Source organism: Lissotriton helveticus, chromosome 10, assembly GCF_964261635.1.
Source record: "Lissotriton helveticus chromosome 10, aLisHel1.1, whole genome shotgun sequence".
NCBI classification, from domain to species: Eukaryota; Metazoa; Chordata; class Amphibia; order Caudata; family Salamandridae; genus Lissotriton; species Lissotriton helveticus.
In genome coordinates this window covers 425,150,980-425,165,609 of record NC_136071.1, presented here as the reverse complement: position 1 = coordinate 425,165,609, position 14,630 = coordinate 425,150,980, and the positions used below count along the sequence as shown (strand labels likewise).

The window sequence follows — 14,630 nt, the reverse complement described above, 5'->3', positions numbered from 1 at the left end:
GTCCTGGCTTGCATAATTAAGGTACATTTGGTTATATACTTATGCTAAACCTAAAGAGTTACATCGCAGGATGCTGGTTAGAGCTGTTGCCCTTCCTTGCATTCTAGAACGTGAATCCATTGGTAAAGCTGGGGTGTTTCCCAGGCCTGGATACCAGCTACTTCCTACTTGCCTACTAACACGCACAGAGCAGAGATGTGGTGAAGGAGAGAGGTGTGCACGGCCGAGAATGATACTCTGAGTTCTCAATGAGGTCGACTAGGCACTTGTCGAGTGGTAAACCTACAATTGATTATTAGTAGGATCTCTGTTTACTCTGAGGAACACAGTCAACGGAACCCTTTCGGCGAACACCTCCACAGTCATTCTTTCAAACAGGACGTAAACTGACAAGACGAAAAACACACAGAGGCTTAGATGAGTGAACCCACTGCACATTTATTTGTATATTATAAATATAATATATTTTCAATATATTTCCCATGTTCCCCATGCCATAGATCATTAAAAGTTATACAAAACAGAACCAGACCAGAAGAAAATAATGTATAAAGAACCCAGTGTTAGACTTCTGCCATCTTGAACCATGAGATAAGGCAATAGAAGGTGAACAGTGCTGTAGCAAGAGTATAGGAGCATCACGGTTTTATTAATTATCAAACAAGTTTCTGGAATAAAAAGACAAGGAGTGTGCTTCTCTTTCCTCAGCAGCATAGACTCTTTTGATAGGCTTAGCACTGCTAAAATTGCAGACTGCTACTTCGGGGAGCCTGTGTTGCATACCCTGTCCTCTTAAGGCATTTTGAGTTATGAAATGCCTATTATGCATAATATGTCTGTTAAAAGGGCTTTATTTTACATACCAATGTGTTATTTTCTAATTAAGGTAAGCACAAATGTATGTTTCTTTAACCTAGCACTAGGACAATTTCTTTTGGAAGCTCACTAGCGTTTAGTTGGGGTACCGCTCCTCTAGCACCCCACGTCTGCTTCCAAGTGCATACTGAAGGGGGATAAAGTCGGACCTCACAGAAGGTAGTGCGAGGGGCAACTGACTGAGACCTCATTCATTGCCACTGTGTTCACGCACAAGGGGTCCGTTCTACCCAGTACTCCTAATGGAGGCAGGGAGTGAGCATATAATGCTCATGCCAGATCAAAGGCCGCGATCAGTTTGAAATAAATTGCGCTTCAGGAGTCTGATCTTGTCTCCACCCTTACAACTTAGTCGTAGAGGAGGCCGTGCTTTCTCTCATTTGGCCTCTAAGATGTGGAATTGCTTAACTTCCTCTTTGAGAAGCACCCTACACGGTTACTTTAAGGAGAATTATTTTTTAAAACACTGCTCTTTCAAACCATCCAAGACCGGCCCAATGTGTTTAGTGCCAGCAACTATGCAAGGACCTGCATGCTAATCAGAGGCACATTGGTGACGTGGTCCTCTCGCTTCATGCTGGGATGTTGCATCTTGTGTGGGTTTGTACTCCCTGGACTTTAGTTAAGTCTTGGTTATTGATCCCTTACATCGCATTACAAGTCAGGATGAAGAATCAAAGGATGGATAGTTTTGTCCAGTCACAAGCAAGCCTGACTGATACACATGGAACCACTCTGGGAAACAGAAAGTTTCTTTCTAATCCCTAACTTGTGACTTCTATGACAGGCATGACCGCTTGTTGTGGCTTACTACGGACATCTCCCTTGTGCAATCACTGCCCACTGTTGACGCGTCCTGGACTGAACGCATTGCAGCCCACATGTCCAATAGTAGATCGTGTCACAGAGGGAAGGGGTTGGTGGGTTTTATTACAAATCGTTTTCAAAGACTGACTTAAGAGATTAGGAAATCGGCACAGTTAGTAAGATGTTTCTCAAGTCTGTGGCAGGTAAAAAGAAGAGCTTAACAGTGTGGAGGCTGGAGTTTGAATACAGGTACTGAATAATTCCCTCCAAACTACACACAAGACAGTAAAAAGCGGCTTGCACTATCATTACCTCACATCACTCATGCTGGTTGTACAGCCATTTATTGCCTTTTGGGAGGGCGTTATTCTATAAACACACTGGTCAGTCGAAAATTTAGATTTCCCAAGGTTAGTGACTCTTCATGCAAGTAGAGCATGAAATCTCCCAATTTTACAACAGACCAGCACTTCCTCTACCTAGTATTACCTTGTGTGGAAGAGGTGTGGGGCAGCGGCCAGGGGAGCTGACTCCGGAACACCAGGGCTCACGGTTCGATCCCCTGGGCCGGTGGCAGGTTAGCCCAGCACTATGTGACTCTAGGCATTAGCTTGTTTAATCTTCCCGATGGCCCCCGGCACCTTGACACTCTTAGGGGTAATTGTTCGCACTTATCAAATACTGGTATTTCATTTTAGTATGATGTATAGCACAACTTTACTGGCTATAGGCTATCAAATACAGTTTAATTTTTAACAGATGGCCACAAGAGAAAATCAGCCATCGGATTTTGACCAGAATCTTCCTCCGTTATCACACCTCTTTAGTAACCCTTATAAAGTTGTAGTGTGTGATCAAAGCACCAGCAGAGTATGTAAACAAAATGCCAAGCTAGTGGATGTAATTTTGCCACCTGGCAAATACAACCACCTTCTTATATTCTGGATGCTATTACTGCTACAAGGTATTAGACAACATTATTCTATAGAAGAATCATAGTACAGCACCACAGATCACACTATGTCCAAGGTAAGTCAGAAACACACTTTTGGATCACCTCCCTCCTAAAGTGTCACAATGTGGTATCCCTGTTGTGTTGATTGCTTTCGGTTTTTGTTTTTTAATTAAAATGCAGTGCATAGAATTCTGAACTCGCCATTTTTTCTGGAGTTGTTCACTGATTGTCTAAGCATGTCTCATACAAGAGCAGCTACACCAAGCTCCCAGCAGCCTTCCCGTGAAGCGGTGACAATAGGTTCGGCATGTTTTCCTGTGCAGGTATTTTCTTGCAAAGATAGCTTGCGGAATGGCTCGACATTTCTGAAACATTCCGGGATCTGCTGTAGATGTCGTTCCAAGATGGATTTCTGCAGTTTTGATGGCCATCAACTACTTGGTGTATGCCAGTTGGTGCAGTTCGAAAACTGACAATTGTGTCCTGGTTTGTTGCATTAAGCACAGTGCTGAAATTGTTTTCCACATTTGAGAGCTAGAGGACGCTGAGAGCGGAATGTGCTGATATTAGCCGTTTGTGTGTTCCTAGCCACCTTTGACGTTAAATGAATAGCACATGCCGCTTTTGCATTTTTTTCCAATGAATGCAAGCGAGAGACATCAACTACTTTACTCTTTGACAAGAAAGCTGCTGCAAAACTTTGAAAAAAACTCCTCCTGGTTTGCTGCTACTTGAATCATCTTGGAAACCTTTCAGAACAAGTTTTGTTTTTGTAAGGCAGAAGATAGGTAATGTTAAACCTATAGCTGAAAAGCACCTTTGTTTACCCAGGACTGCACTCCAGCATAGCACACACAGATTTCCAAAAGGGGATGCCCGTTGACATTTTTATTTATTTTTGGACCACTGACTTCTCCAGTGTGCTAGGTATTCCTCCAGTGGGTGGCAGATTATCTGAGTTTAAGGTATTATAGCAGTGTGGTACAAACACATATGTATTGGACGAACTGTGCGAGCTTTCATACCAGCCAAAATAGGCATTCATTGATAGCTTTGTCTAACTGGAACATTTGGCTGCTTTGAGTCAGTAGTCTTATTTTTGTATCTCTATGAGGCCTTTTGAATTTTCTGTCACCTGAAAAAGTCTTTTACCTATTTCTTTCCAGACACCAAGAGAGCAAACTCTTGGATGCTCATCTCCTTGTTGAGGTAACTGTCATATTGCTGCCTAGAGATTCTTCCTCTTTTCAGGGCATCATCAATGTTGAACTGCTTGCCTGATTTCCTGTCATGGATCACAGATGACTCCCCACTTGGCCCTTTAATTGTGATTTCCTCCCAGTCGCACTCCTGATTTTGCAAATTGACAAACATTTTCCAGTCAATAAGGCCAAGCTTGTGGGCTTCTTCGGGGGACATTTCTCTGCCAGTGTCTGGGTCAATGACCACAATAGAGCGGCGAAGGTGGTTCTCTCGCTGTTCCCTCTTTATTGCTAAAGTTTCCAGACGTTTCTGCAGTGCCTCTATTTCAACGTCTTTGTCCCGGGATATTTTCTTAAGGTCTTCCAGTTCTTTCGCCAACGACTGGAATCTGGAGTCAAGATCAACTCCTCTGTCCACTTGAGTCATGTTTCTCAGATCTCGAGCCTCAATCACACTGATGTCGATCTCTGATTGCAGGTGTCTAATCTCCAACTGTAGGCTTTGCTTCTCCATCTGTAGTTTGTGGGTTTCTTCCCGTAGATGATCCAGTTCCTTATTAATTTTGGAGTTGTTGAATTCCAGTTCAGAGAGCTGTGCTTTCAGCTTGTCCACATTTGCATCCAGTTCCCTCTTACGCTTGCTTTCATCCTCCAGACTTGTTTTCAACCTCTGAATTTCATGTTCTGTCTCAGCGTCCCTTTCAACTTCTACTTTTTCTGTGAAGACCAATCTCTCTTTAACCTCTGTTTTCTCCAGGGATATGAGCTTCTTACGTAAAGCTTCTACATCAGTTTCCAGCATTTGCCTTTGATGCTTCTCTTCTTCTAGCTGGAGCTTAAGGAGGTTGTGCTCCTTCTCCTGCTGTGGGTCCTGCTGGAGAACCACCTTCTGCTTTAAGGTCACTTTTTCCTTTGTGTCCAGCTCCCTCTGTTCCAATTCATTGAGTCTGAGTCTGAGTCTTTGAATTTCCAGTTCTGCTTCTCGACGAGCCTGCCTCTCCCTCTCCAGTTCTTCCAGTTGTCGCTCCAGTTCAGATTTACGCCGCTGCAGCTTGCGTAGTTCATCTTGCAATAAATCTACTTGTTTCAGCTCATTCTCAATACTCTGGGAGTAGGAATTGACTTCTGCTTTCAGTGCTGGATCCTCCTCCAGCTTCACTACTTCTTGCTGAATCACTTTCTCTTTCACCTGAGAAAGCTCCCTCTCTTTCTGTCTGATCTTCTCTTCCTGGGACATCCTTTCCTTCTCCAGGTCTAGGCGTTTCTTTTGTTCCACAGACAGTTGAGCCTTCAAGGATTCCACCTCATCTTTGGTCTTTGGATCTTCACGGTACTGCAACACCTCCTGCACAACCTCCTTCACCTGGACTTGGGGTTTGGTTTCTTTCCAAGTTTGAATTTCCTGCTTCAGTTGGGCTACTTCTAGATCTGAACGTTCAATCACGCGGGTTTTGTCCACAATTTCCTCCCTAAGTTTCTCCAGCTCCTTCTGCACTTCTGGGTCTGTTTTATGTGTAATGACTTCCTTTATGATTTCTTTGACCTCCACTTGAGTCCCCCTATTTTTCAATGTCGTTAGCTCAACCTTAAGTGTATTTACATGATCCTCAGAACTGCGATACTTTCGCTCTTGTTCTAGCAGTTCCAGGCGCAGGTTAGCCACTTCACTTTCTGCTTTTGGGTCTGGGCGAACAATCTCTCGCACCTTTTCCTGGATAACTACCTTGGAATTCTCTTCCTCCAGTATTTGGATCTTTCGGATGAGTTCATTTTTCTCTCTCAGGGTGATGCGCACATTTGAATTCAACTCCTCATATTGCCGTCGGAGATCAGCCACTTCCCTCTCGGACGCCTGGTCTCTTTCAACTTTCAGAACTTCCTTGACAGTTATTTTTCCCTCAGCCATGGCCCGTTCCTTCTCTAGGCGCTTAAGCTTCTCCTGCAGCAGACTGAGTTCCTCCTCTTGCTTCTGCCTGAGATCACTTTCCATCTTCATGCTTTCCTGTAGCATCTTGAACTCTGTGGCCAGCTGTGGGTCATTCTGAAGCTTCACCACCTCCTTCTCGGTGATCTTCTCCTGTTCCCTATTCTTCTCGTTGGACATCACAGTAATACGTTGTCTCAGCAGCACCAGCTCATTCTCCCTGGCTGCCTTCTGCCTCTTGAGCTCCTCCAGCTCCTCTCGCAGCTTTAGGTATTCCTCCTGCTGGTTCTTGTCCTTCTCTATTCGTGTAACTTCCTTAACCACATACTCTTGGCCACCTTCCTTCTGCTCATGCTCCAGAGACCGGATTTTCACTTTGAGGGCTTCTAACTCACTTTGTAGAGACATATTTCTTCTCTGCTCCTCAGCTACCTTCTCCTGAATTTTGTAGTATTCATCCTCCAGCTGAGGATCTGGGACTTTTTTCACCAGCTCTTTCTTCACAACAGTTTCCTGAGGCTTCTGGTTTTGCAGTAGGAGAATTTCATTCTGGGTGGTCTTGATCTCATTCTCCAGCTGGTTTCGGCGCTGGACTTCATCCTCCAGCATCTTCTCGATTTTCCATGTTTCTTCTGCAGGTCTTTCTGACCGGATGGTTTGAGCGGAAGACAACATAATTTCTTCTTCAGGTTGCTGTAATATAAAACAAAAGTGAAATACATTTTTAGAAAATTATATGTCACTGTAAGGTGCCACCTACCATATTTTAACGATGGAAGTAATTTTCTCAAACGGAGTAGGGGACAGACTCTCCTTGAAACAATTATGTTGCTTTGCTGAAGTGTAATAGGGGAATTTTGGCTATGTTTCGCTCTTCCCTTCACGTCAACCCACCCTTAAAGGGAAACTCTGATCCCAACATGCAGTGTATCTGCTGTAAGTATTTGTTTTCATAGAGTGTTGTAGAATGCAGTTTCTAAATTCTAAGCTTTAGATTTAAAGCAGATGCTTTCATTGAATTATGAAACCACTGTTGTTGCAGCAATCTAGATTACTCACCTGCCGGAGAAGAGACTGTGCAAACTCTAGATTTTGCATCCTCTGCTTATTCACTGCATTCACCTCGGTGAACCTTCCAGCCAAGGCGATCTCCTGTAACATAGAAGATAGAGAGGTATGGGTTAAGGTACAGAAAGATCTTCCTATAATGTTAGACATAAGCTCAGAAACGGTTCCAAGCAGCACAGCCCTGCTGTTTAGTGGGATGGGATGTTCTGTATATTAAAGACAGCCGAGATCAGTAATGAGCGTAGATCATGACAAAGCACAAGACGAGCTGAGTGACATCCCAGATCTGTTCCTAGGAGTCTCAAGGCTGTGTTTCAAAGTTTTGAAGAACTGCTCTTTCTTGTATTGCTAGAAACTCCAGGAGAGGACTGGCCTTTCTTTCTTATCTAATTTTTCAAAGCTGCATAGACATTACGCTCTATCTGAATACTGTCTTTATTACTTACTTAATGAGGTCCTGGACATAAACAAGGATCACCTTAGGAAAAGTACTTGGTCTCATTAGTAGTGCTCAAGTCATAGCTACAAGCACTGGTAGACACTGTTCTCAAAAGTGTTTGAACTCGGAGATAGAATTCAGGAACATTTAACTTTAATTCAATCACCTCTTCTTTCACTTTGGCAGCAGGGGACTGAATCTTGGGTCTCTTCGGGCTGAGGCCATTCCGTCGGTTTTCCAGATCCATTATGGAACGTAGCTTATCAGCTTCAAATTCATAGTCCTGAAAGAAAGAAGGCACTGGTTGTGAACACACCAGTAAGGAAAACCATGTTGCCCATTGATTCAGTAATGAGAAGTTTCGGATTGAAGGAAAGTACCTCACATGGCTCTTTCAGTGCATGCCAGTTTTGACAAGTAGCTACAGCTTATTCTATTGGTGGCACCCGCACATTCGGCCAAAGCACCTCAAACCAGACTTCCGGGATCCAGTATCAGGCTCCCCCACACATAGCTTCTGCACTGTGTCTTATTTATTGCAAACACAATTATGTCCTGCACAATGTTCAGCTATTTCAGTACTGAAATCTCTATATTGCTTAGTTGGTGCACCCAATCGTGCACCCCAGTTTTTACTCCTAGCACTGTCTGCCATTTCAGTTTTGAGATTTACTCTGCTTTGCACCGGCACCTGAATCCTTACCTACAGACCCCTTACTATTTATTCTACTGGTAACTACATATATAAATGGTGACAGCATAACTCAATCCTGGGTTGCAGAACATGCTGCTATTCCAATACTAAGACCCACTCCGAGTGCTGAGAATGCACCTCATGCTTGACCTGAAGCTCCTTAGTTTCGCTACACGGGCCCTCAAAGAGCTTCATCCATGTTACTCAAACATAATCATTTAACACTGTGGTTTCTTTACAAAGTTCTGTCAAGGGATTAGTTAGGTGACCTGTTGCCTCTCCAATTTTGGTGCATAGGTCTTTCAATGCACCTGAAGGCAGACCATGAGTATTTTAAGAATTTTAAGTTCTAGAGCCATTTCAAGTCTTGAATAAGGAAAATGCTACTTACCCAGTAGGCATCTGTTCTTGGCATGTAAAGCTGTAGAGTCACATGCTGTGCATGGATCGCCATCTAGTGTTGGGTCCAGATATTTGCACTTTGCTTTTCTTCGAAGAAATCTTTCCAGTCACGAGGTAGGTGACTCCTCCTTTCGGTGATAGTACGCATGGGCATAAACTCCATAGTTAGATTGTTTACGAGGTAGGTGACTCCTCCTTTCGGTGATAGTATGCATGGGCATCAACTCCATAGTTAGATTGTTTTCCCGCAGAGGGTGATAATGGAGTTAGTAAGAGTAGTAAAAAGAGATGTCCATGAATGCATGTATCTAAGTAAGTTGTCACTGCAACAGGTATAGGTACCCGGGGAGGCGGGTGGGTGCATGTGACTCTACAGCTCTACATGCCAAGAACAGATGCCTGCTGGGCAAGTAGAATTTTCCGTTCGAGGCATGTGAGCTGTAGATCACATGCTGTACATAGACTAAAAAGCAGTTATCTCCCAAAGCGGTGGCTAACCTGTAGCTGTTGCAGTGGTTTGAAATCGTGTATGTAAAACTGCTTGGCCCACACCAGAATGCTTTCTTGCTAACACATCTACTCCATAGTGTTTTGTGAATGTTTGAGGTGTAGACCATGTTGCAGCTTTGCAAATATCATCTATGGGTATGTTTCCTAGAAATGCCATAGAAGCCCCTAGTTTGCAAGTGGAGTGTGCTCTAGGGGGAATTGTTAAAGTTATTTTTGCTTTTGCATTGCATATTTGAATGCATTTGAATTTCCACCTTGCAATTCCTGACTTTGAGATTGGATTGCCTTTATGTGGCGGAGCAAAAGTGACAAATAATTGTTTTTCGGCATGGTTTTGTACTTTCTATATAGTAAAGAATAGCTCTTTTAACATTTAAGGTGTGTAAAGCACGTCCTGCCACAGAATCTGGTTGAGGGAAGAACACAGGCAATTCAACAGATTGGTTGATATGAAAGGCAGAAATGACTTTTGGTAGAAATGTAGGGTTGGTCCGCAGAACCACTTTGTTTTGATGTATTTGTAAGAATGGTTATTCTATAGTTAGTGCCTGAAGCTCGCCCCACTCTTCTCAGAGATGTGATAGCTATGAGGAAAGCTACCTTCCAAGTGAGAAGTTGTATTTCACATCTATGCAATGGCTCAAAGGGTGAACCCATTAGCCTGGTGAGGACAATGTTGAGATTCCACACTGGAACAGGTGGAAGTCTTAGAGGAATGATTCTTTTAAGTCCCTCTATAAATGCTTTGATGACAGTCACTCTGAGACAGATGTTGTCGTTCTGTAGTATGCAGCTAGTGCAGCAAGAGGTAAGCGTATGGAAGAGTATGCTAAATTGGAACGCGGCTGATGTAGTAAATAGCAAATTATGTTTTGAACTGAAGTCTCCAGTGGATCTACTTGATTGTTATTGCAGTATATCACAAATCGCTTCCACGTTGCTGCATAGCATGCCCTTGTGGTAGGACGTCTAGCCTCTTTGATAATATTCAAGCAGTCTGACGGAGGATTAAGGTAGCCAAACTCTAAGATTTCAGGTGCCAGATCGCAAGGGTGAGATGGCTGGGATCTAGATGTCTTATCTCTCCATGGCTCTGAGTGAGAAAATTGAGAGTGAGGTGTAGTTTTTGGTGAGGAACTACTGAGAGCTCTAACAGGGTTGTGAACCAAGGTTGTCGGACCCATGTGGGAGCAACTAGGATTAATGTCAGGGACGCCTGTCTGAGTCTCCGAACCACTAGTGGAATGAGTGGGAGAGGCGGAAACGCGTGGGTAAATATCCCTGACCAATTCATTCATAGTGCATTGCCCTTGGACAATGAGTGTGAATGTCTGGATGGGAAGCTTGGCCATTTTGCGTTTAGGTTTGCGGCGAACAGATCTATGTCTGGAAAATCCCACAGTTGGAAGAATGGGAGAAGAACTTGAGGGTGGAGTTCCCATTTGTGGATCTGTTGTCTTTGACGATTGAACAGATCTGCAATCTGATGGTTTACTCCTGGAAGGTGTTCTGCAAGGAGAAACATTTTGTGACATATGGCCCATCTCCAGATGGTCTGTTCTAGTTGTGACAGCTGGAGAGGGTGCGTGTCCCCCTGTTTTTTGTATGTAGTACATTGCTGTCATGTTGTCTGTACGGATCAGGACAGCATTGCCTACTAGATGAACTTGAAACGCTTTGAGTGCTAGAAAAATCGCGAGCAGCTCTAGATGATTTATGTGAAGGGGCTTTTGCAGGCTGCTCCACATGCTCTGAATTGTAAACTTCTGGAGATGAGCTCCCCAACCAGTGAGCGATGCATCTGCTCTTAGTACTGTCTGTGGAACCGGGTCTATGTAGGGCTGCCTGTTTTGAAAGGTTTTGTGTATTCCAGCACTACAGAGAACGATGGGTGTCGCCGTCCAGAAACATTAGATCTGATAACAGACTCTGAGCTTGGTTCCACTGACGTGCTAAGCACTCCTGATGAGGATGCATGTGAAGTCTTGCATAATGAACTATTAGTATGCAAGACGCCATCATCCCTAGTACCTGCATGAACACTCGAGCTGGCAATGAGTGTTGAGGCTGAAACCGGCAGAGTAGAGTCTGCATGTTGTGGATTCTGATCGGATTGGGGTAGGCCAAAGCTTTTTGTGTATCTATTGTGGCTTCCAGATATGCATGTGTGTTGGATGGCTGTATATGGGACTTGGACAGGTTTACTGTGAATCCAAGATCGTTGAGCAACTGCACTGTTTTGTGAGTGTGACGGAGACAGCTTTCTTGCGAGCTGGCTTTTATGAGCCAGTCGTCCAGATATGGGAAGACGTAAATGTGTTGTCTTCGAAGGTGAGCTGCGACTACTGCCAAGCACTTGGTGAAAACTCTGGGTGCATCCTTTAAGTCCAGAGTGGACAGAAAGTCGCCTTGTTGAAGGTGTGGGAGCAATTGCTGGAGAGTCACCATGTGAAAGTGGTCTGACTGAGTGTATAGATTTAGTTCTCTGAGATCTAGTATAGGCCTGAGAAAACCGTCCTTTTTGGGAATCAAGAAGTACGGGCAGTATACCCTGGTCCCTTGATGTTTTAATGGGACTGGTTCTATCGCTTTCTCCAACAGAGAGACAACTTCTTTTTTTAGAAGGGTAAGATGTTGCTGTGACATTGCGTGTGATCTTGGAAGAATGTTTGGGGGAGTGTCTGTAAGTTCCAGGCAGTAACCATATTGAATAACTTGTAAAACCCATTTGTCTGAGGTGATAGTGTTCCAGACAGGGAGAAATTGAGCGAGACGTTCCCCTACAGGAGAGGAATGATCGGGGTAGCGGAAGGAAGTCACTGTTTGTTATTTGCGGGGGAAGTGCATGTGGAGTTGCCTCTGCCCTTACCTTTGTTTCCTCTAAAACCTCCTCTAAAATATCCTCTTGAGGAGGGCGACTGGTTGTTTCCCTTGTAAGAGGAGGAGGGATTTTCTGTGGTAATATTTTTGGAGCCACCCCTGTAAAAGGAGCGCCGAAAGGAACCCCTACTTGCAGGTAACTGTAAAGCCCCCATGGACTTTGCGACCTCAGTGTCTTTCCTCATTTTTTTCAGCAAGATGTCAACTGCTGGACCAAAGAGGTGTTCCTCATCAAAAGGCTGATTGAGAATGGAGGCCTGAACCTCAGGTTTGAAACCTGAAATGCTCAACCATACGTGTCAACATACCAGTACGCTGGTGTTTGCTGCACGCGCTGCTGTGTCTGCTGCATCTAATGCACACTTGATGGAGGTATTGGTGATAAGTTTGCCTTCCTGGATGAGATCATTTGCCTTAGATGTGTGCTCATCAGGCAGAAATTGCATACGTTTTTCTAGCTCATCGTAATGTGCCCTATTATATCTGGCTAGGAAAGCCTGAGCATTAGCAACGCACCAGTGATTAGCTACCTGTGAGGCTACCCTTTTGTCAGAGGCATCAATTAACTTAGACTCCTTATTAGGAGGAGAGGCCTCACCTGTGGTCTGTGTGTTAGCTGTCTTATTAGCATTAGAAACCACAAGAGTCTAAGGGTAGCTGACCCTTGATGTAGGCACTGTCAGTAGTTGCTGGCTTATATTTCTTCTCAACTCTGGGCGTGATGATTCTTGCCCTTCCAACCTTATTTGTATGCTTAAGCATCCCCTTAAGCATTGGTAGTGTATGTGTAGTTTTCTGAGTGGAGCTTAAGGTCTCAAACAAGACGTCCTCCTCTAAAGCCTCCTTAGGTAGTTCCACCCCATGGCAATCAGCAGCCCTATTAAGAAGCTCAATGTAGCCTATATTGTCATCAGTTGGTAATGGCCTGGACGGGTATAAGTCAGGGTCAGTATTTGTGTGTGGATCAGTATCATCATCCTCCCATGGGGCAACATGTTGTGGCCTAGCCTCATCTCCATCCCCATCATCCTGTGGGTCAGGTGATGGTGGTGATGGTGAATTAGTGGGTGTGATGAGTAATTGAGGATTAGTAGGTAAAGGAGGTGGCACATAAGATGGTGACGGGTTTGTACCCACATTCCTTTTATTCAGAGGCATGTTGTGCTCATCCTGTTGGTCCAATTTCCTTTTTTCAGGCAATTTGGCATGATGGGTTAATAACCAGTTCTTTTTGTTTTGGATCCGAAAATGGAACATCGGACCGAGGCTCTTTTGTGGGAATCTTTTTATCTGTACTCGCAGTTTTTGGCGTCGAAGGTTTCGTCTCTGAACTCTTCGGTAACGAAGATTTAGGCTTCGACAAAGATGGAACATGGACCAGGATGTGCTTGCATTTTGGCGCCAAGGATTTTGACTCGCGCCGGCACGGGTTGACTCGAGCCCGAGCCAAAAGGCTTTTTTTGGGTTTTGGCGCCGGGCCCACGGGCGAGGTGCTTGAAACTTTTTCTCAGTGCCGACCTTAGCCCTTAGCAGAGGAACGACCGGAGCCTTTTTTGTCTTTGGTTGTTGGGGCAAGGGGGTTTCTGTACTCGCGGTACGCTGACCCGGTGTAACTTGCTCCTCTTCTTCCATGTCGAAGTCGGCTTCGGACACTGAGACATGCTCTTCTTCCTCGGCTCCTTGAGCGTGTTCTTGGTCTCCGAAGATGTCCGGTACGGAGCCACCATGTTGTTGTATTTCATGACGTCGAGCCCGACGGTCATGGAGTGTCTTCTTCGATCGAAACGATCGGCACGCGTCACAGTTGTGCAAGTCGGTGCAAGGAAACGTGGTGCGACACCCGGGACAGAGCTTGAATGGAGTCCCTCCATCGACTGCTAGCGAGCCCGGCACGGGTACGCCCAACGGTCCTCCACGAGTTTTCCGATCGAAGATTCTTGGTTCGAAACAATACGCAGAGAATAGGAAACGCAATCGAAAAGTGGTAGTGGATTGCGCGTCGAAGGGAACCTGAGAAACGGTGCAGCACCGGAGCACAGCAATTCACATCCGAACCCAATGGCGGAAAAAAACTATCTAACTATGGAGTCGATGCCCATGCGCACTATCACCGAAAGGAGGAGTCACCTACCTCATGACTGGAAAGAAGAAAACAAAGTGCAAACATCCGGACCCAACACTAGATGATGATCTATGCACAACATGTAATCTACAGATCACATGCCTCGAACAAAGGGTTTTCGTGACAGTGTGTAGGTGTCAATACGTGGATCAAAGACAAAATTCAAATACCACTGTGTTTAGTATTTGGAACAAAGGCTAGCATTTCTGACCAGTCATATTAACCACCGGCCTCAAGTGATGGCTGTTAGCCATGCTCTGAAGAAAGCCTTGTGTCCCATAGTGCCTGATGTATATGCTCACCTTCACCGCCTGCTGGTACTGCTGGGCATTGTTGGACACTTTTTTAAGGTCTTGTTCTCGAGCTGAAATTTCACTCAGCAGCAGCTGCAGAAAACACAGAACAGCATGACTTTTCTAGGGAGAAACACTTGCAGCAACATTTTCATAGGTAGTATTGTAGTTACGCACTAACAGGTAGATTCATCAAGCATTTTTGCGAGCGCAAAAGGTGTGAATCCCAAAATTCGGCCGTTTGCGCCCGCAAAAATGGCATTTGAGATTCATCAATGGTTCATGAACTCGCAATTTGAAAAATCGCAAATAATTGCGATTTATCAAATTGCGATCGCATTTAAGGAATCTCAATATGAGATTCCTTAAATGCTATTCATGAACCTTTTAAAAATGGCGAAACCGCTATTTTTGGCCGCTATTTACCGCGAAGTCTGACTTTGTGGTAAATAGCGACA

The 14,630-nt window shown here is 44.6% G+C and overlaps 1 protein-coding gene across 5 annotated transcripts in view; it reads right to left on the bottom strand.

Annotated features, from left to right (window-relative positions):
- Positions 1–418: 418 nt before the first annotated feature.
- The window catches only part of PPL (periplakin), a 465,062-nt gene continuing 450,850 nt past the window's right edge, over positions 419–14,630 (bottom strand). For all 5 annotated transcript variants that reach the window (XM_078662907.1, XM_078662909.1, XM_078662905.1 and 2 more), the window contains 4 exons: positions 14,182–14,265; positions 7,438–7,554; positions 6,824–6,916; positions 419–6,457 (listed from right to left, as the gene is read on the bottom strand). In XM_078662907.1, the coding sequence (XP_078519033.1) occupies positions 3,791–6,457; positions 6,824–6,916; positions 7,438–7,554; positions 14,182–14,265 (2,961 nt within the window). In that variant the 3' untranslated portion in view covers positions 419–3,790. The remainder of the gene's footprint in view (positions 6,458–6,823; positions 6,917–7,437; positions 7,555–14,181; positions 14,266–14,630) is intronic.